Source organism: Choristoneura fumiferana, chromosome 17, assembly GCF_025370935.1.
Source record: "Choristoneura fumiferana chromosome 17, NRCan_CFum_1, whole genome shotgun sequence".
Classification (NCBI taxonomy): Eukaryota; Metazoa; Arthropoda; class Insecta; order Lepidoptera; family Tortricidae; genus Choristoneura; species Choristoneura fumiferana.
In genome coordinates, this window is record NC_133488.1 from 14,025,553 (window position 1) to 14,046,106 (window position 20,554).

Sequence of the window (20,554 nt, forward strand, 5' to 3'; positions counted from 1 at the left end):
AGAGGGACACTCCACAGACAGCAGGGCTACGCCGAAACTCGAAACTCGAAGTTCGTGTCGTGCGGTCCCTTTGACACTTATACTATTTAATACGAGAGCGAGAGGGACCGCACGACACGAACTTCGAGTTTCGAGTTTAGGAGTAGCCCTGCAGAACTGACGTTCCAAGAATTCTGAAAAAAAGACGAAAGATTTCAATAATTGCTGCTCTGCATTGGCTGCAATATTTAGGCTTGTAATTGGAGTGTTCGCGGTTAACCAATGATCTTGAATTTCATATTTCATTTTACTTCTAACATTTTATCGTGTGGAAGGGGTCTTAGCATGCGTTTAATTATTCCTTTTTACGGCAACTCTGGTAGCCAAAGCATCAGTGGCCAAGGATCACAAAAAAAAGCGTTTAATTAAGCGTTTTTTTTTTATACCACGTCGGTGGCAAGCAGGCGTGAGTCCCGCCTGATGTTAAGCATTTACCGCCGCCTAGGAACGCTTGAAACACCCGAAGTATCACTCGCGCGTTGCCGACCCTGCATTAACCTTTTTATACCCGTTTTGATTTGAATACCTCCATGCTGTAACTGTAACCATGTGTATTTTTTTTTATATGTGTGTGTGTGTGTATTTATTTCCTTCCTTCAGTTGTTGTTCAGTCTGTGGTCAGTCAGTAATCAACCGTACGCGCGTTTTCTCAACTGTCAGTGTCATATCACAGCGCAGCGCAGTAATTTTGAGATTTTTTATTTCTTTTCATGTGAATAAATATGCATTCATCACAACAAAAGTAGTAATTTTCAATTCGAAATAGTAGTCCCACATTACAATACTTTCGTTACTTTTTGGGTGGTAAGCACAGTCAAAATATAATCTTATTTTGGCCTACTGCTTCATTCCGCCTTAACAACAACATCTTTGCTATTAGTGGTACGCATATTTGGCTAAGAAAGAAAAGAAACAATTATTCGATAATGAGCAGATCAGCAATAAATAATGCTTGGACAAAGGACCTCAAGGAAACTCTTAATGGTAATGGCAAAATAAGTATTTTTAATAACTAAGCTAACATAATTATTACATTTTCATATTTAATACATTTGTTATTTTAGTTCGGAAACCAACAAAAGAAAAAAAGATGTCTGAGAGTAGTGATAGCAGTAGAGAAACTTCCAACAGCAGGAAACGGGTAAAACTTACTGAGAAACCTGATACAGACCAAAGAGAAAGGTACTTACTTGATTTATGAAAGCCATTTTAGGAATTATTATAAAACCATGCTTATGTATTATAATACTCTTGTGTTTTACAGCAAACCTCCAAAGAGACCAATGGAGCTGGAGAGTGACCCGTTAATTTTACAAAGAAGGCAAAAACAAATTGATTATGGAAAAAATACTGTTGGATACAACAATTATTTACAAAAAGTACCAATGTAGGTATTGCTAATGGTAATTCAGTGTATTCTGAATAAAATCATTTAATCTAATATTGTGTATTTCAAATTCAAACAATATAAAAATTGACTATGAACTAACTGATAAATCTCAAACATCCAACTTAGGGATATCACTTCATTTAAAAAAAAAAACCTTTTTTATTAATGTGACAGTAATATATTTCTTGTTTTGTAGAACAAATCGGACTAAAGATGATCCCAAGACTCCTGATAAATATGCAAAATATAGCAGAAGATCCTGGGACACTCTGATAAAAATGTGGAGAAAGAAACTGCATGACTATGATACTGGTACAAATGCTGGCTCCAACACTGGCTCCCATACAAACTCCAACCCTGAGTCTGATGAGGATGAGGAGAATGAAAATCCATCAGAATAGTATCTAAAAAATATATAGTTGATCTACTAAATTAGTAATAGTAAGCAATATATGTATGACATGACTGATGTGTATGTTGATAAGTATTAAATAACCAACTAAATTTACATTTTATTATTTGAACACCTTGTTTGACCCTAAATTTTACAACACATAAAATTACTAAATGATGCAGTTTATAAATATGTAGTTACTAAATTTCTAAGTTGTTAATGGGTATGTTTACAAACATTAATTACATGGCATGATATTAGTTAAAAAATAAAATGACTGATTATCTTATCATTTTGTTTGTAAAATCTCTTAGGAAAAGTAAAAATTAGTTAAGTAAAACCACCAAACATTTACTTAATATTAAATTTATTTGTAGAAAGCAATTCACATATTTTATTAAATTAATTCATGGGTAGCTCTATTCTGTTTAAAATATCTTTAGCTTGCTTTATAACAGCATGATTCTTTGTCTCAGTGGCTAGAGTATTGAGTTTATCCATATATTCATCAATATTACTCTCAGTCGCTCCAGTTGGTCCTCCTGTAACAATAATTTTACTGTTAAGATTTTGCAAACATTTGAATGTTTGCGGGCCCGAAGATTACTCGCACTTTACATGCTAGAAATGCATCATTTATGGTATCTTCAACAACTGCACCAAAATGCATGTTTTTTTTTCTTTATAGGTATTGTATTTCGATCCAATTTATGAAAAGGCACTGATTTAAAGCGGCAGTTGTGTATTGTAGAATTGGTAAGTTCAAAATTACAAAATACATGTTTATTTAAAAGTTCAGCAGTATAAATTGAGCAGTAAACTAAATAAAAATGATTGGTAAGAAATTTTTAAATGGGCATTTAAATAAATATTGAGCAGAAATATGACCGAATGGGCAGTTATTAGCTGTCAGGTAACAAATCGAAATAAGCTGGTGAGAAATCTCATTCTAAATCGTTTGAACTGAAGATCTATTTACTTTTTTCGATAATCTATGTTCTGAGGACTTTACTCTCATGGTAATGATAATCTTCAGTACGATACATAAATAGGTACAGCATCTGACAAAGAATCATACAAGATCGTACCTTCTAGCTGATCGTTTCTTTACTTTATTAGACCAATAATAATATGTTTTCGTTCCTTCTTCCGATTCGTATGAATAACGAATAGGTCAAATACGTTCTTCTTTTAAAAAAAAATGAGTTATGTTAGCATTATTAAATTTATTTACAAAGATGCAAGGTTGATACTTAATTACGTAGACACGTTTCTTTTTGATCGAAATATGTTGTTTCGCGATGAACTTGGGTGCACTACTGTCAATATCGATGTTTTTCACCATTAACTGCCGAACTATTTATCTAACTGCCCATTCCATTATTTCACTGGCCAATCATTTATTACACTGCTTAAATAATTGTAGAACCTGATTTGTAAGAAGAAATAACCGCTGAATTTTCTATTTACTGCTATAGTAATTTACCAACCACCAGAATAGTACATTGTGTCTTAAGGGCGGTAAATAAGGAATTACGAACGAGAGTCTATTAGAAGCCCGAAGACTGCGGGCTTTAATGTGTCGATGTTCGTAATTCTAGTACCGACCGTGCGACGTACAATGTTTTTCATCACATTTGCGAGTAACTTTTTTATTTCTAAAAGAATATAATTCTTCCAAATATTGGCGATACCTCGGGCTGCGCTCTTGGCAGCGCCGCCCTCCCCCTCCCCCTCCCTCAGCATTCGCCGGAACGTGCGTGTGTATGTGGTCCTGCAGCACAGCGCGCGCAGCAGCATTAATGTACGGGCATGGAATCATTTACCGACCTTGGGTTTCATGACAAGAAAATTTGTACGCGCAATGACTCATTTATCGACCACCGGCTTCATGACAAGCACATTAAGGTCGAGGGTTCTATTTGGGGGGTTGCAACCAAGGTAGCCTGCATGTTACGACACTGTTTAGGAGCAAGTGTGATGAAAAATAAAATAACTGCCCATTATTTTTTTCAACTGATCATAATAACAACCAATAACAGTTGTAAAAATTATTTGCCTTATGAAATGTGTAAACAAAGACGCCCTTTATCCGACCACAGACATTCAATGATGTGAAAACCTAGAACTTATTGCAAAATTATTAATCTGATCAGTAAATCGATTAATTTATTAATTGAATAGGCAAAGTATTTTTATCTATTATTTACAATACTTGATTTAGTTGATTTCATTCCAAAGACTGTTTATACAATTATAAAAGCAGTAACTATTTTTTAATTTTAAGGAAAGTAAATAAAATCGCTTATTCATCCGCGCATTAATCCAAAATAAAGATGGAGGTTCTATGTTCCAATGTTTTTTTTTTTTTTTTATGTATGTTCACCGTTTACTCAGTCAATTGTGGGCCGATTTTCAAAATTCTTGTTTTATTCGAAAGAGTACTCTTCTGAGGTGGTCACATTGTCACCAAGTCAAGATTTGATGATGGGATCCTAGGGAAATCGTGGGCAATCCTCAAAATTTATAGGCACACCTATGGCGATTTTGGCATTTTTAGCATTAAGACAAGCAAACAAGCATGCAGGAGTGATTGAAACCCATAGTATGTAGGTGAGGTAAACGACTATTGTTCCACTCCTGCTGCCTCGTGCTGAGGCACCGACTTCGAGCTAGTAGAAAAATATTTTGAAGAGTTTTGTAGTCGGTTCTATTTTTTGTTTTTTTTTTGGAGTCGGTTTTACTTTTTTGTTAACAATTTTCTTTAAAATGTAAAATTTTCCACCATCTCTACGCTAGTCTATGCTACTGCAGATTATACACATGTTTCAATCAAGAAATAAAGTTAGATTTTGACGAATATTTTTCAAATGAAAAATAAATATTGAAATCAAGTGAATTTTGGTGAAAAAAGTGATTAGACATCTAGTTAAAAGACACGAATTATAGATAAATGTGTTATTGATTCGATCCAGTGAAAGTTTATATAAGAATTTTGATGAAATCGGTTTGTTTACACTTTTAATAAATTGGATAGTCATAACGTATAGTCTATAAAACTAAACAAAAAAAAAATGAAATATAAATAATGACAGTTCTGCGTGACGTCACGCCGTGCGACAATTTCCAGCACGGCGTGACGTCACGTCACGGGGCCCTGCTCCCAAACTTTGGGCGCCTTATTTTTGTAATTGTTTGATTGAAAAAAGAACAAATACGTGTCCAATATTTTCTGATAAAGACTGACGGATTAGATTTTTCTTTTACCTGGAAACAACCCAATTCTACTATTCATACTACTCAGTTAAGTAAATATTATATTTTTAGTTAGTAAGGCTGCGTTCAGACCAGGGATGTTATGGATATAACATTTTGGATCTGGATATGGATACGGATATATGTCAAACATAATACCGGTTACGGTAACGAATGTTAAATTATTACGGATTATCCGATAGTTTCGGTTACGGATATTGCATTTTTAGGGAAGCGTAAAAGTAAAATACAAATAGGAATAATTAAAAATAAAATAAAAAATTTAAAAAAAAAAAACTTAAACCTATACCTACAAACTAAGGATTACCCGTATAATTTACCTCCCCTACCCTCACGTACTCGTATAATTTTGTAATTTTTTTATTGTATTTTTATTTATTTTCTTTTGCACAATAAAGAGTTCTTTCTAATAGGAATATAGATGACTTGACTTTAATTTTATTGTAATAGTAACGAGTCGTAAATTATGACAGCAATAGAATAACCTAACCATAAAAATTTCATTTTTTTTATTTATTCTTCTTTGTCGGTATCACTCTTGAGAGAGTGGTCGTGGTCATCGCTTCAGGTGTTGGTGGCAAGCTTCACAACACGCCGCCATTCCTCCCTGATTGCCGCCTTCCTCGTGCATTCATGTAGTCATGTACTGCCGCTTTTATTTGGTCAGTCCACCTCATAGGCGATCTTCCTCGTGGCCTGGTACCCTCAACCTTTCCCTGGATCACAAGTCGCTCAATAGACACTTCCCCTCGGCGGCATACGTGACCAAAGAAGGTGAGGATACGAGATTGAACCAAAGGCGATAGACGCTGCTTGATGCCGAGTTTTCTAAGTATAGACTCGTTGGTACGGAATTCAGTCCACGATACTCCGAGCATTCTCCTCCAGCACCACATCTCTAGGGCGTCTATCTTCTTCTTCTTCTCTACTTCCCGCAGGGTCCACGTTTCCGCGGCGTACAAGAATATGGGGAATACAAGTGCCCGAACTAGCCCGTTTTTTGTGGCTCTATATATGTTGCGATTCCTCCATATTTTCCTTAACTTGTCCATCGCAGACCTAGAAATTGCCATACGCCTCTTTACTTCGTCGATACATCCACCGTTGTTCCTAATCAAGGCTCCCAGATAAATGTATGATTGCATCACATCACAATTAGCAATTTGTGTAGTTTCTGGAGAATTGTTATTCATGCGAACTTTTATCCCGATATTCCCACGAGAGTTTTGTAACTAAGGGACCCCATACATCCCTGCATTATTATGATTATTATTTTGTATTTTTTTCTTTAACTGTAGTTTTTAAGTATTTTATTTGTAGGTAATTATTTTATTTTGAAAAAATGACTGCCAAGTTTCTTGCGGCGCATTCTTCTTGGCAATGATGGTCTTTCCGCTGGTAGTTTAAAAAATGACGTGTAAAAGTGCCCATTGCGGCCTATTTACTGAATAAATGATTTGAATTTGAATTCGGATAGGGAAAAATTTTGAAATTTCAGCACTGGGTTTATAGTCTTGAATTTTGTACAGTTATTCTCAACACAACCTCAATAAAGACCACGATATAAATTTTGGAATTTTCCAGGAATATTTTGTAAAATCCCGAAAATTTCAATTGCAACTACCCGACCGAATAGTTTACGCGTGCGAAGCCACGGGTAAAAGCTAGTAAACAATATATGCAGAAGACGCGCGCGGCTGTTCTATCGGCTCGGCCGGGCAAAAACAAAAACCTGTCACATTTTTATATCGGATTCAGTTACGGTTACGGATAGTTTTTTATTTCGGATATCCGATAGTTTCGTTTACGGATACGGAGCTCCATACCATAACATGCCTGGTTCAGACACGGCGGGAATCGCGCGATTTTAGCGTACCGTCTCTTTTCAGAGTATGTCTAAACGCAGCCTAAAGGAAGTAAGTGAACCTGGTATAGCGAGAGAGTGCAGCGCAGGCACGAGTGCGGCGACGAGCGCGCGGCGATGCGCGGCGAGCGCGGCGATGCGCTCGGCCGCTGCCGCCGTCTCCGCGCGCAGCCGCGCCGTCGCGCCGCTCACCTCCTCCGCGTGCCTTTGCAGTATTGCGTTCTGAACAGGACAAACTTTATGAAAAACACTCCTGACATATTCACACCAACAACGTGTAGGTAGGTACATCAGACTGAGTTAGATTTTTTTCATCACACTTGCTCGTAAACTGTGTCGTAACATGCAGGCTACCTTGGTTGCAACCCCCCAAATAAAACCCTCGACCTTAATGTGCTTGTCATGAAATCCGTGGTCGGTAAATGAGTCATAGCGCGTACAAATTTTCTTTTAATGAAGCCCAAGGTCGGTAAATAATATCGGAAAAAATATTAGTTTTTCTTTTACAAATATACAATTTTACTCAAAAATGTGATGAAAAACATTGTATGTCGCACGGGCGGTACTAGAATTACGAACATCGACTCATTAAAGCCCTCAGTCTTCGACTTCGGGCTTCTAATAGACTCTCGTTCGTAATTCCTTATTTACCGTCCTTAAGACACAATTTACTCCACACAATTGAAGACCTAAAAAAAAAAATATTTTATCAGAAACCGACCGTCGACGTGTGTTTTAGAAACGCGCGTTAAAAGCGCGTTTTCTTTTCGATAGAGTACTTAGGTATAGTAAGATTACTCAGTTTATATAACCTGGATTGATACACGATACTTTTTATCCCGGAAAATTGCACAGTTCCTGTCTGTGATAGCGATAAATGAATTGTTCGCAGAACGCAGACGAAGTCGCTGGCAACAGCTAGTTATTTATAACTAAGAAAGCTTATGAAGAGTTTGCTACTTAATCACGAAATACTGAGGCTCGGCGGATCGGATTTGGATGAAGGGAGCACAGATAGTTTATAGCCCCTTTTATCCCGGAAAATTGAATAGTTCCTGTGGTATAGCAATAAAGGATTGACAAATTCTTCGCCGACGAAGACACGGGCAACAATTAGTATTTTATTAATAACAATAGATGGAACCGACTTCAAAAACCTTGGAAATAATTTTCTATTAGTTTGAAGTCGGTGCCTAACACAGCACGAACCAGCAGGAGTGGAACTATAGTCGTCTACCTCACCTACATACTATATTTGGGCTTCAATCACTCCTGCTGGTGCTGGCTCGTGGCACTCGCCTCGTGCTGAGGCATCGACTTCATAATAGTAGAAAATTATTTTGAAGGTTTTTGAAGTCGGTTCCATTTTTTGTTAAAAAATATATTTTCAGTTTTTAGTGATTTGTAGCCAAAGTGCATCAACTCCGCCTGTGTTGCATCTCGCGCACTGCCGGTCCCAAGCCCGGGTAAAGGAGGAGGGTTCTTCGTAGGGCCAACAACCCTACAAGGTAAAAACCTAAACGTTCCGAAGTCCAATACAGAAAAATCCGGATTGCTTAAAACACAACGACCTCGGCAAAGACTTATGGAAAAACGATTAAGCCTACGAATCGGTACATGGAATGTTCAGTCTATGCTACAAGCTGGAAAAATGGATGAAGTTGGCTGCGAACTGAGGAAATACAACCTCGATTTAATAGCACTTCAAGAAATCAGATGGCAAGGAACTGGCACCATAGATAAAGACGAGTATACACTTCACTACAGCTGTGCCGACATTCAGGGATACCGCGGCACTGGTTTTATCATCAGCAAGAGACAGACTATATAGCTACAGACTATGCAAAATACGAGTCAAAGGAAAGCTCTACAATACTACATATGTCTGCGCATATTCACCAACGGAAGACGCATCAGACGAAGACAAAGAAAAGTTTTACGAGGAACTTCACACACTATGCAGTAAAGTGCCGAAATATGATGCTCTTTGTGTTCTAGGTGACTTCAACGCAAAAGTGGGGAAAGAGAATGTATATGAGGACGTGATTGGTAAACATTCTCTGCATGAAGACACCAGCGACAATGGAGAACTCTTGTGCAATTTTGCAGTAGCAAATAATCTTTTTATATGTGGTACGAAATTTCCACACAAAAATATACACAAAGGCACCTGGAAGGTTCCCGGTAGGGCTCAATACAATCAAATTGATCATGTGCTATTTAGCAAGCGTAGACTGTCCAATGTTCAAGATGTTAGAGTATACAGAGGTGCCAACTGTGACTCTGACCACTTATTAGTTGTTGCCTCTTTAAAGGAAAAAACTTGTAAAATTCAGAACGCTAAAGGTGAGAAACGCATAAAATGGGACACAGACAAACTAAAAGATACAACTAATGAAACTTTGTACGAAAATGAAGTAGGAAGACAACTTACTAAATATGTCCCGTCCAAGAACATCGATGAAGAGTGGCAGAATATAAAAACACCGGTCACGGATTCAGCCAAAAATACTATGGGAAGGCAAAACGTACAAGAAATATAGAATGGTTTGATGAAGAATATAGGCAGGCACTTAATAAAAAGAATGAAATGCGGCTTAGATATCTACAAAGCGACAGTTAACACTTGAGGCTGCCACACGTAAATTGAATATCAATGCCTGATTGACTACAACACCTCTCAACTCGCTGCGTATGCTGATGATATTGTCATTACCAGCAGGTCAAGAAACAGGATGGCCGACCACTGTCTAACGCTAGAGACCGAAGCCGCTACTTTTGGACTGCGTGTAAATGCATCCAAGACTGAGTACCTTGCAACAGCTAGACAGCCTGGACAGCACAAAACGTTAACATCGGCAATCAAACCATAAGCGGCGTGAGCAGCTTCAAGTATCTAGGAGCAACAATTACCTCGCAGAATAGATCTGACGAGGAGATTAAGGCACGGATAGTTGCTGGGTACAAATGCTATTACGCATGTGCCAAACCCCTAAGTTCTAAGCTGCTTAGTGTGAAAATCGAAACTCACCATCTATCACACCATCATCAGGCCTGTTGTGACTTACGCCTGCGAAACTGGACCTTAACCCAGAGAGACGAAATGAAGCTTGCCGTGTTCGAAAGGAAAGTGTTGAGAAAAATCTATGGTCCTGTGAAAGAGTTGACGGTATCTACCGTCAACGCATGAACCATGAACTGGACGCACTTATCGGGCACGAGAACATCGTCAGGTTTTGTAAGTCGCAGCGACTGGGTGGGCGGGTCACCTTGAAAGAATGCCGGACACAAGGGCCGTAAAAGTAATGACAAAGTGGACGCCGCAACAAAAGAGACCGAGAGGCAGGCCTAAAAAGCGTTGGAGTGACTGTGTGGAAGAAGATCTCAGGAGGATGGAAAGTTTACCAGCTGGAAGAAGGTTGCAAGGTACCGTGACAACTGGAGAAAATTGTGGAGGAGGCCAAGACCCACAGAGGTTGTAGCGCCAGCGGAAAGAAGAAGCCAAAGTGCATCTCACAACGATTCCATTAGGCTCAAACACAGCATATTTATATCATTTTATATCAGAGTACCAGTACCTACGGTCTTCTTTATCAGGGTCCAGTTCACCAAATGATACTTTCAGAATGTAAATACTTGACTTGATGTTAAAAATGCCAAAATCGTTATAGGTATACTTTAAAAATTCGAGGGTTGCCCTCGATTTCTCTAAGATCCCATCATCAGATCCTGACTTGGTGTCAATGGGACCACCTCGGAGGTATGTCCTTTAGAACTAAAAATAATTTTGAAATCGGCCCACAATTGGCGAAGTTATCGCGTCACAAACATACAAAAAAAAACATACCTACATACACTCGAATTGAGAACCTCCTCCTTTTTTGAAGTGGATTAATAAAATCGTCAATTGACAAGATTTAATTTTTTTAACATCTGTTAATTACTACAGGAATCGAACGAGTTTTGCCTCCTGAACATGGGAAAATATTATTATAATTGATTTCTCCATATTAAAAAAAATACAAAAATTAAAAAATATGTCTGAATTTGCCAACACTACAACAGAATAGATATGTTTCCTTTGCCTTTATCACCAGAAAAAGGAGCTGTCATAATTTTGATATTGTCTCTATGCAACGTCTACGTCAGATTTACGTGATCTTTTTTTAAGAGACTAGACAAAAGTAATGGATCTATTGTGTCGTAGTTATGGAGTTATGCCCTTTAGAATAAGCACATCTTAAAAACGAACTGAAATAATTTCCTTGCTCACCCGCGACCTTACGATAGCTAAGCTTATGCAAAATATGCGTGTTCATGCAGTTCCTCCACCTCCACACTGTAAGAACACACACAAATCACACAAACCCATCTATCACCACCACCACACTACACTGACGCGTGGAACGAACTCAACCAGAGCTCATCTTCTAGAGTGACAATCCATCCTGCTGCTACCTGTTATTAGTAAAGATTAATGATATGATATGATATGAAGTTTTACTACGAACTTATTAACACTTAAGTATGATAAATAACTTACCTGATGGATTCTTTAAAGCAACTGATAAACCATTCAGCATTGCATCTCTTGCTTTTTGTATTGTCGTGTCAAGTCAACCCATATCGTGCTTTTCGTATGCCCCTCGTTCACCCAGGTCTCATCCAAATAAAAATAAAAATTATTTGAGTCTCTGGCTTCTTTTATCGATTTTCAATAATTTCGCCTCCAATGTTGTAAATCTTCTCGATCATTCAGCATACTATTGCGATGTGTTGTCATAAACTTAAATCCAATGTTTATTAATAATTTGTGTAGTGTCGCCCGCTTATAATTTCCGAGATTTGTATCTTCGTTGACAACACCCAATATTTTGTCTAATGTTGGAAGTTCAATCCATGCACAATGCTCCGCAATGCGTCTTTAGTGAAGTTGTCAGTCTTGCTAATAACAAATTTCCTTGTCTTTGCCTTCTTAGGCGATTTAAGGATTCCACTTGTCTGCTTTTCCTTCAAAATTCTGCACACAGATAGGTACCCAGTGAATGCCTAATGATGAGGCAATCGTTTTTGCAATCTCATTGTGTGAAGCGTGTGGAGTCTCCTTTAAAAAAGTATCGTACAAGTTTTGTACCATTGACTTCTCTTCTGACGAGAAATGCCTTAAACGCCTTTTTTTCGTCACATTTGGCTGGTTTTCCATATTTTAACAAAATAATGTCCAATAACAAGCCGAGTCACAGAAGAAGCAGAAAACAGTCCGATAAACAAGCGAAGTCACAGGTTAAATGGGAAACAGTCTAATAAACGAGCCAGGTAAAAATTAGTAATCAAAGATAAGCACTTGAAAGCGTCCGCACCATACGAGAGACAGATAATGACTAAATTTTGACAGGCATGTAAACCTATCTTGTGCCTGTGCATCGTCCTTATCGCTGACCAATTATGTGAATTCTCTGTTTCCTAGTACTAACTCTGTTAAATAGACAGAGTATAGGTACCTACACAAATCACGCGCGACGCGCAACCCACCGCCGTGTGCCTGTTGAAAAGGTGCGCCGGCCGAACGTACCTAAACTGCAGAGTGTCCAACTCCTGTCATTGTATAAAGTTGATTTTAAAGCCTGAGCAAGTGCGAAGCCTGAGGAAAGCATCTCTGTTTCAGTTTTGCATGTCTGCTCAGCCATGGCTGAAATGTCTGGCTGTTATCTTCTACGGGTCGCATTTCTTAACCGATTCGCGCAAAATCGCGCGGATTTTGTGATCAGGTTCAATAATTGTCAAATCATCAATTGTCAATTATAAAAGTACATAATTTACCTGCTGCTCATAGTCAGAGTTGGCCTTCCTGAGCTGTCTGAGCTCAGATTCCCGCAACTTATTGTGCTGCAGGAACTGGTCTGTGAATATAGGTATGTCCGTATCACCACCAGCTAAGTCTTCCCCCTAATAAAAGAAAAAGTGTACAAACTAGTTTAAAACAGAAGAAGTGGAGTGTGCCATAACATAACATACCAGTGATACATTTTTTTTTACATTCATAAGACTAAATTGAATAAAGATTATTTTGATTTTGACTTTGATTATGTAGATAGGATAGGCAATAGCAAGCTGTCTTTCATAATTTGAAGATTCTGATATTTGATGATATGTGGCGTTATCTGGGAAAAGGTACCTTGTTGTCGGTATTGAGTTATTGATATCCCCATAATCTACATACATTTAGCTATCGAACCATGTAAGAAACATGCATGTAGGTTTAATAGATATTTTAAAAAAAATGTTGAAGCTCAAAAGCCAGAAAAGGTGATTATGAGAAAATTGAATTCAAACTTATACACCCAATAAAAGTATGTTATTGTTGGAAGTTACATAGATGACATGCTATTTGAGGAGTAGATTGTACGGGCTTTCAGGTTTCAAGAACAATTTTGTAACTGGACAACGGTTTTCCTATAGTTTACCTTGCCAAAGTGCATAAAGTAAAAAAAAAGGTTGATGGATTTTTTACATTTTTTTCTATTTATAGTATATTTCCATTGGATTTTATCGAAGGAAAAAATATTATGCGTGATTGGACACTAAATAAGAACTACTCCGTTTTGAATTAACGTTGTTTATTATATAAAAAAATACATTAACAAAAATAACTTTGTTGTTTACAAATGTAATTAAACAGTAAAAATCAACAAACTTTTATATTTAGTACGCTAAAACATAGCCAAATGAGACCAAATTAACTCAACAAATCTTAAAAAACTAGTTTTTTCAGTCTCAAAATTCAAGGTAAAGTTTAGTAAAAAGTTGGTACAATCACTATATATTTTCTAAAAGGTACCTTATCGTCGGTGGCAAAATATTTAGTGATTATGAAGTGATATCATTTGAAAACGACTAATAACTTACGATTAATTTTAATAGTCTTAATTTAAGAACATTGTAGTATTAAAACTCTTACCAAAAACCTATAATTTTGTCTCAACACACTAAATGATTAACGTATTTGAAAAGGTACCTTATTGTCGGACGAAAAATGTTTAGTGACATAGTTAAGAATAAGATCTAAAAAATTGCTTTTGATTTGTAGTTGTAACTATTAATCGTTATTATTATTACTATAAATCAACCTCTTAAGACCAGCAGGTGGTAGGACCTTGTGCAAGGTCCGCCCGGATTGCTACCACCATCTTGCTCGCTAATCCTGCCGTGAATAGCAGTGCTTGCATTGTTGTGTTTCGGCGTGGAGAGTAAGACAGCCGGTGAAATTACTGGCACTTGAGGTATCCCATCTTAGGCCTCTAGGTTGGCAACGCATCTGCAATCCCCCTGGTGTTGCAGGTGTCTAAGGGCGGTGGTAATCTCTTACCATCAGGTGACCCACTTGCTAGTTTGCCATCCAGTCGAATAAAAAAAAGACAAATTGGCGTAAATCGTCAATAAGGGCCTTATCACACTAGCGATTCGCGGGAGAGTTGAAAGCGAGGCAAGCGTACAGTGAATTCGCTGCGAGCGTATAACGATTTCGCCGCAAGCGCGCAACGATGTCGCTGCTGCGAGCGCATGGCGAGTTCGTTGCTTTAGCGCCAAAAATGCCATATTGTAGACTTTCGTATAATAAATAGGGCGTCTTCGGCGCTAACGCAGCGAACTCGCAGCGACATCGTTGCGCGCTCGCGGCGATATCGTTTCATGCTCGCGGTGAAATCGTTACGCGCTCGAAGCGAACTCGCTGCGCGCTCACCTCGCTTTCTACTCGCCCGCAAATCGCTAGTGTAATAAGGGCCTAACTGGCTACCGCCTAAGGGTGGCCAGTTATTGATGATTTACCTTACTCTAATTAAACGCATTTTATGATGATTCTTGACGTTTTTTACGCGCCGACAAGCACCGCATTGGGCCCGCGTGGGAACTAATGCCCAAGCTCTCTCATTCTGAGAGGAGGCCTGTGCCCAGCAGTGGGAAGTATAGGCTAGGATGATGATGATGATGATGACGCGCCGACAAAGTACCGACGTCCGACACGTCTTCCAAACCGATACCGAGCGCACAGAAAGCATTCAAGAGCGGCACCGACAATAAGGTACCTTTCTTACTAAACTTTAAGGGATGTTTTAACTCATAAAAAATCGATTTAAAAACTGGTGTCTCTGTCAAATTAAAATTTAGACCCTGCTTATTAATACAGAGTAAAAAAAAGAAAAAATGATTTTTTTCAACATTTTATTTCAAGCGCGATTATCTCGGAAACTAGAACCGACAACAAGGTACCTTTTACCAGATAACGCGACATATTTGTGTGTTGTGCTATACAGATAAACCAATGGTGTACTTACAGAAGCAGGAGTTATGCAAGGTCTGGGTCGAGGTGGGGTTGGTTGCCGTGAAGTGGAGACAACAGGCGCAGCACTGGGGCCATTGGCTGTCACAGTGTTTTGATCTGTATTTGCTTGTGGAGTTACTAAAAAGGTTAAAGTTCATTCTTAATAGCCCAGGTAAATAAAGATTTATTCCTTAAATAAATAATTAGTAGTTAATTAATTACCAGTATTAGCTGACCCTTCATTTGCAGGTTGACTGTGCTTCATCTTTTTAGCAGATCCACCAGAATGCTTTTGCTCCATTTGTTGTTTTCTAAATTCTTTATAGGAATCTGTTTTCTTATACTCAGCCCACTCTTTAATGTACCTAAAACAAAGGGATAAATATATGAATTATTTAGATTTTTAAAAGGCAGCAGTGTTCCCTCTATAAATAGTGATGCTTATTCCTTCTGTTGTTGTTTAAAAATTTTAAACCTAATATTTTACTAACAATTTTCTATTAAAATCATTTGAAACATACTTCTCCTTATCTTGGTCAGCAGCATCCAAATAATGCTGCTTCTCTTCGACAGGCAGCTTGCTCCACTCGCTAGCCAGCTGGCGTGTCAGCTCTGCAAACCCAAGCTCAGGGTGCTCTGCACGCACTTGGTCACGACGCTCATTCAAATAACGCACATAGCCTACAACAACAAACAATAGTTAAAATACAGACATGATAACATGAAAAAAAAACAAATTTATTTTCATAATAATATAATCACAAATACAATGTTTCAATTATAAATGAGACATAGTTTTAAAAACAGGCTAAGGATAGTAAAACACACATAACTGAAATAAGCACTTTTATGGAAGTGAAATGCTCATAAGGAAAGGAAATGCACTATCTGGGAAATTCCATACATAACTTAAAAAGTGTACTTTTTAAGATTTCTAAATTCGAATTTTATTACTCTCAAACTAGTTATGTATTTCGTCATTAAAATCTAGCCAGTTATTTAACAACCTCATTATGAACCTAATTATAACGAAATAAAAAAAGGGTTTCTTACCGGTCAGAGGCTGCCGTGGGGCAGTAACATCTCGAGGCACTTTGGGCTTACGTTTCTTTGATTTCTTTGGTGATGGTTTCTGAGGATCTTTCGCCGTAGGGATTGCAGAGACATCGTTACCACTAGAAACCCTCAGACCGTGCGTTTCTAACTCAGCACCTAACGACAGTATAGGTTCCTCATTTTGTATTTCCGGCGGTTGCTCTTGTTTAGATACTGTGGGTTCATCCATTTTAATGCTGCGGTGGATAATTTACTATATTTTCGTAAAAAGTACTCCGCATTCCGCAATTCCCGTGCCGCAGTAGCAGCAGGGCTACTACGAAACTCAAAGTTCGTGTCGTGCTGTCCCTCTGACACATACTGTTCAATACGAGAGCGAGAGGGACGGTACGATACGAACTTAGAGTTTCGTAGTAGCCCCGGCTGTACCTATGTATCGTGTTTTGACGTTTACGTTTCTTTTTTCAAGTCGAGTGATTGGATGGATCGATTACATGGGATATTTGAGGCACTAGTAAAAACGCCGAAGTGGTGAGTAAAACACAATACATTGCATATGCAAAGTAGGCAGAAAAACATAATTTTACAGGCACGGAAAACAATAATGTACAACTCTGAATGTACGACGTGATAATCCGATTTGCATTATTGCTTCCGATTATCATGCCGTACATTATCATGGTCTCGCTTTATCAGGGCGTACAAAATATTGCGCGCGCTGTAATGTACGTACATAGTGAGTGACAAAAACAGGGTCGGTATTATTCGGGCCGGGAAAGTGTTACAAAATATGGCCTCCAACACCAGCAGGGCTACTACGAAACTCGTAATTCGTAGTTCGTGTCGTGCGGTCCCTCTCGCTCTCGTATTATATAGTGTCAGAGGGACAGCACGACACGAACTTCGAGTTTAGAGTTTCGTAGTAGCCCAGCAGACTACGCCATGTTTCACGATCTTGGGTCAATCGCTAATAAACAACAAATATCATTTCCAATTATTTTTAATATATTGTACTATCTGATGTAATCCTTCCTTGCCACTGCTGCCACTTAAAAACTCTGTTTCCAGAATTACCTGAGCTTGTTTCATAAAGATCTTAATAAAAGCATGTACTAGTTCTTGATTTTCTTGAAGTCTTTCAAATTCTCCAATGCTATCAACCTCTGGTTGGTTTGATTTAGTATTGGTAGCAGTATCAGAATCACCAGAAACTGAAGCAATTGGAATTTCAGACTTTTCGTCTAAATTATTATTTACAACAGAGATTTCTTTAGCAGCATCTAGCTTTATTTTTTTTTGTTCTGATTCCTGTCTTTTCATGAGTCTTCTTTTTCTCCTCTGGTTACTCCAGGTGTTTGTTGTAGCAACAATGTCAATTGATAAACTGTTTCCTCTCTTGTTTAGAACTTTATGTGTTATCTGCAGGTCTTTTAGGATTGATTTAATTTTGTTATGGACTGTCTCAAAGTTATTAGTCTGCTCTGTTAATTCTGGCAATTGGTATGTTGTGCTTACGTTCTTCTTACGAGGTTTCTCTCTTGGTGGAACTGAAATCATATTCATTAATAGTAGGCTGGCCAAAATAATTAGTTGAAAACACTAATACTTGAAAATGAAAATGAAAAGTTTTTATTGTTTAAATGATTACCCAATTTATAGATTTCATAGTCCTGATATGTCCATGCTAGACCCCATCTTGTCACACGGCCTTGGCAAAACTCAGAGTTAGTATGTTTCAGACCCTCTGCCTTCAGATCTTCTAACAATTCCTCTAAGTTAAACTTATGACCAACCATTGTTGTAAAAATTCTGTAACACGAAAATAATTACTTATTTAATTTTTTGGACTTTTAAATTTAGGGAGGTTTTTTTTTGTGAATACTTGAATCACACTGGATGGAAGGGTTTAACATTAATTATTTAGGATAAATTTTAATTTAGATGGTATACATATGTTGTTTGTTTGGCAGTTTCTGTGCACTTTTATTCAAATATTTCATATTTAAACTACAAAATAAAAAACTCACATTATTTTGTGTTTATGTTCTTTACTTTCTTTGATCATTTTTCTGCAGAATTCCAACTCACCACCCTCAGTGATAAGCTCATGTGGGGATCCAGTGAAACCATTTTTTGGAGGTGGTCTATAATTAAAGAAATAAGAATTTAGAAATGTAATTATGCATGGTTTAGACCTGTAATAAAAATCAAGCAAGTTGCATTACATAGGTACATTGTGAGGCCAATGAGTTTTGAAGTGGTAAATTGAGTGCTGTAACTTGCACAATTATTCTTGCAGATTTCTAAAGCAGACTTTAAATCTGATCACATAATATCTTTTATAATATTTATTTTATAGCCAGTGACTATCAACTATTTTAGGAGTAATATTAATAATTTCACTTTATAGAAATCCATAGTGTAAGTATAAATAAAAAAAAATAACCTGGCGGTACTCCTGGATTCACATAACTCTTGGATATTGCTGTAGAAAGGAGGATTGCACATACTAAAATGAAATTTCTGCTCACTTTCTTTCCCAAACAATTCATTGAATATTGATGTTGTTTCAATTTTTTTCACTGAAATAAATGTTTCTGATTACTTTGGGCCTAGGTCAATTGCTGTCAACTGTCCCGCAATATTTATTTATTGTTACACAAAAAATAAGCAAGCTTTATCACTTTACATACCATGTATTAACTCCTGCAAGTTATTTATTTGAACATTGTTCTGAGCTTTACTCAGACTTTCCTCATCCGCCTCTGTTCCAACCATTTGCCATTTATTCTTTGCAGCAGCAAGTAGAGGGTAAATAGCACATGCTCCTGTACCTGTAATATTATAAATCCCATATTTTGTTAGCATTTCTTTGGGTTACTATTTCACTCCAAAACCACTAGCTAGGCAGATTTTTTAAATTTGGTAAACAGTGGCTGGATCTGTGGAACACCACACCACATAGGCTATTTTTTGTATAGATTGCCATAGAATCGAAATTTAGTAGGTAAATAATAAAATTCTGAGCTCAGCTCTGCAAGTAGCATATTCCCCAGTTGTAAAATTATATGCTAACAGCCTTTAGCGAGTACTGAATATTATTATACAATAAGATAATGAAGTAGATGTACCTATATCTAGACCTCTCACGTTATTATCCTTGTCAATGGCTTTCAGTAAGTCTTCAATCCACAGTATATAGTTAAGCCTCAAAGGAAGAGTCGGGACTAATCGATCCTCAGGAATTTCAACATTAAGATTGAAATCTGATTTCAACAAACATTTCGTCAAAATTCGCAACGATTTTGGGTCTTTAAAATCAATCGTCACTTTCCCTGTTACATCCTGGAAAAAAGTAAGAAATTTTATAGCGCTAAAGCATTCAATTGACTAAGATATTGGCATGTTAAAATGTAAATTCAGAATTGTACTTAGTATTAAATTTGTGCTAAAATTTTTTTTTTATGAATGTTTACTCATTTTACGCACAAGTTGAGAGATGGCAGCAAATTCAGCGAAATCCTTAGAAAGTTTAGCAAAGTCTGGGGGAGTTCTATAAATATTTCGTGGATGCATATATTTGTTTAAAGCCATCCCAGAAACTTTTTTTCACTTATTTGTGCTATAAACGAAGCAGATACAGGTAACTTTCGATTATTAATAATTATAACCAAATTATAACCGTAACTTAACCTCAAAAGTCAAAATAACAATGTCAATTGTCAAAGTTTTTTTTTGTGTTATGCGTAACACTCTTTATCGGCACGGACAATACCGACTTGGAAATACCGCCCGATATTTCGTGTACACGTCCATAAGTGTCACCTTAGTGTCACACACACATCACATGTTACAAGAGGGTCATCGTTCATCCACCATTACCTCTCATTTTCGTTTTCTAGAATTTTTTTACCGTACAACGGCAAAAACTACTAGACACTGGCAAAATTGTCCTCCGATGGACAGGGCACAGAGCCATATTTTTTTTTTTAAAGAAACAACGACATGTTACAAGAGTTCCTATGGGCGTATACACGAAATATCAAACCGGTATTTCCATGTCGGTATTGACGACCGGGAAATAGTGTCACCCAAATGTTGACTAGTGAGGTGCTAGTGAGTAATGAAACACGCCCACAACAGACCCACATAAGATCCATAGGATTCATTCATTTAATAACCTATGGTATTAATAACAATGTCAAAATCAAAATT

At 37.4% G+C, this 20,554-nt stretch overlaps 2 protein-coding genes across 3 annotated transcripts; one reads left to right on the forward strand and one right to left on the reverse strand.

The window, feature by feature from the left end:
* Positions 1–641: 641 nt before the first annotated feature.
* Slbp (Stem-loop binding protein) lies at positions 642–1,933 on the forward strand. Of its 2 annotated transcripts, XM_074099750.1 has the most exons (5): positions 642–843; positions 920–1,023; positions 1,104–1,221; positions 1,304–1,426; positions 1,626–1,933. In XM_074099750.1, exons 2-5 carry the CDS (start codon positions 966–968, stop codon positions 1,828–1,830), a joined length of 504 nt encoding a protein of 167 aa, XP_073955851.1. In that variant the 5' UTR covers positions 642–843; positions 920–965; the 3' UTR covers positions 1,831–1,933. The 2 variants fall into 2 exon arrangements, with proteins under 2 accessions (XP_073955851.1, XP_073955850.1); XM_074099749.1 differs by having other exon boundaries at positions 643–1,023.
* A 240-nt stretch (positions 1,934–2,173) lies between these two features.
* LOC141437210 (U6 small nuclear RNA (adenine-(43)-N(6))-methyltransferase-like) lies at positions 2,174–20,400 on the reverse strand. The gene is given in 14 exon segments (XM_074100465.1): positions 2,174–2,365; positions 7,026–7,185; positions 12,784–12,909; positions 15,297–15,421; positions 15,506–15,648; positions 15,805–15,964; positions 16,337–16,575; positions 17,319–17,886; positions 17,988–18,148; positions 18,367–18,483; positions 18,786–18,921; positions 19,033–19,173; positions 19,471–19,684; positions 19,829–20,400. Coding segments are annotated over 14 exon segments (2,535 nt in total). The 5' UTR covers positions 19,934–20,400; the 3' UTR covers positions 2,174–2,225.
* Between the last annotated feature and the right edge of the window lie 154 nt (positions 20,401–20,554).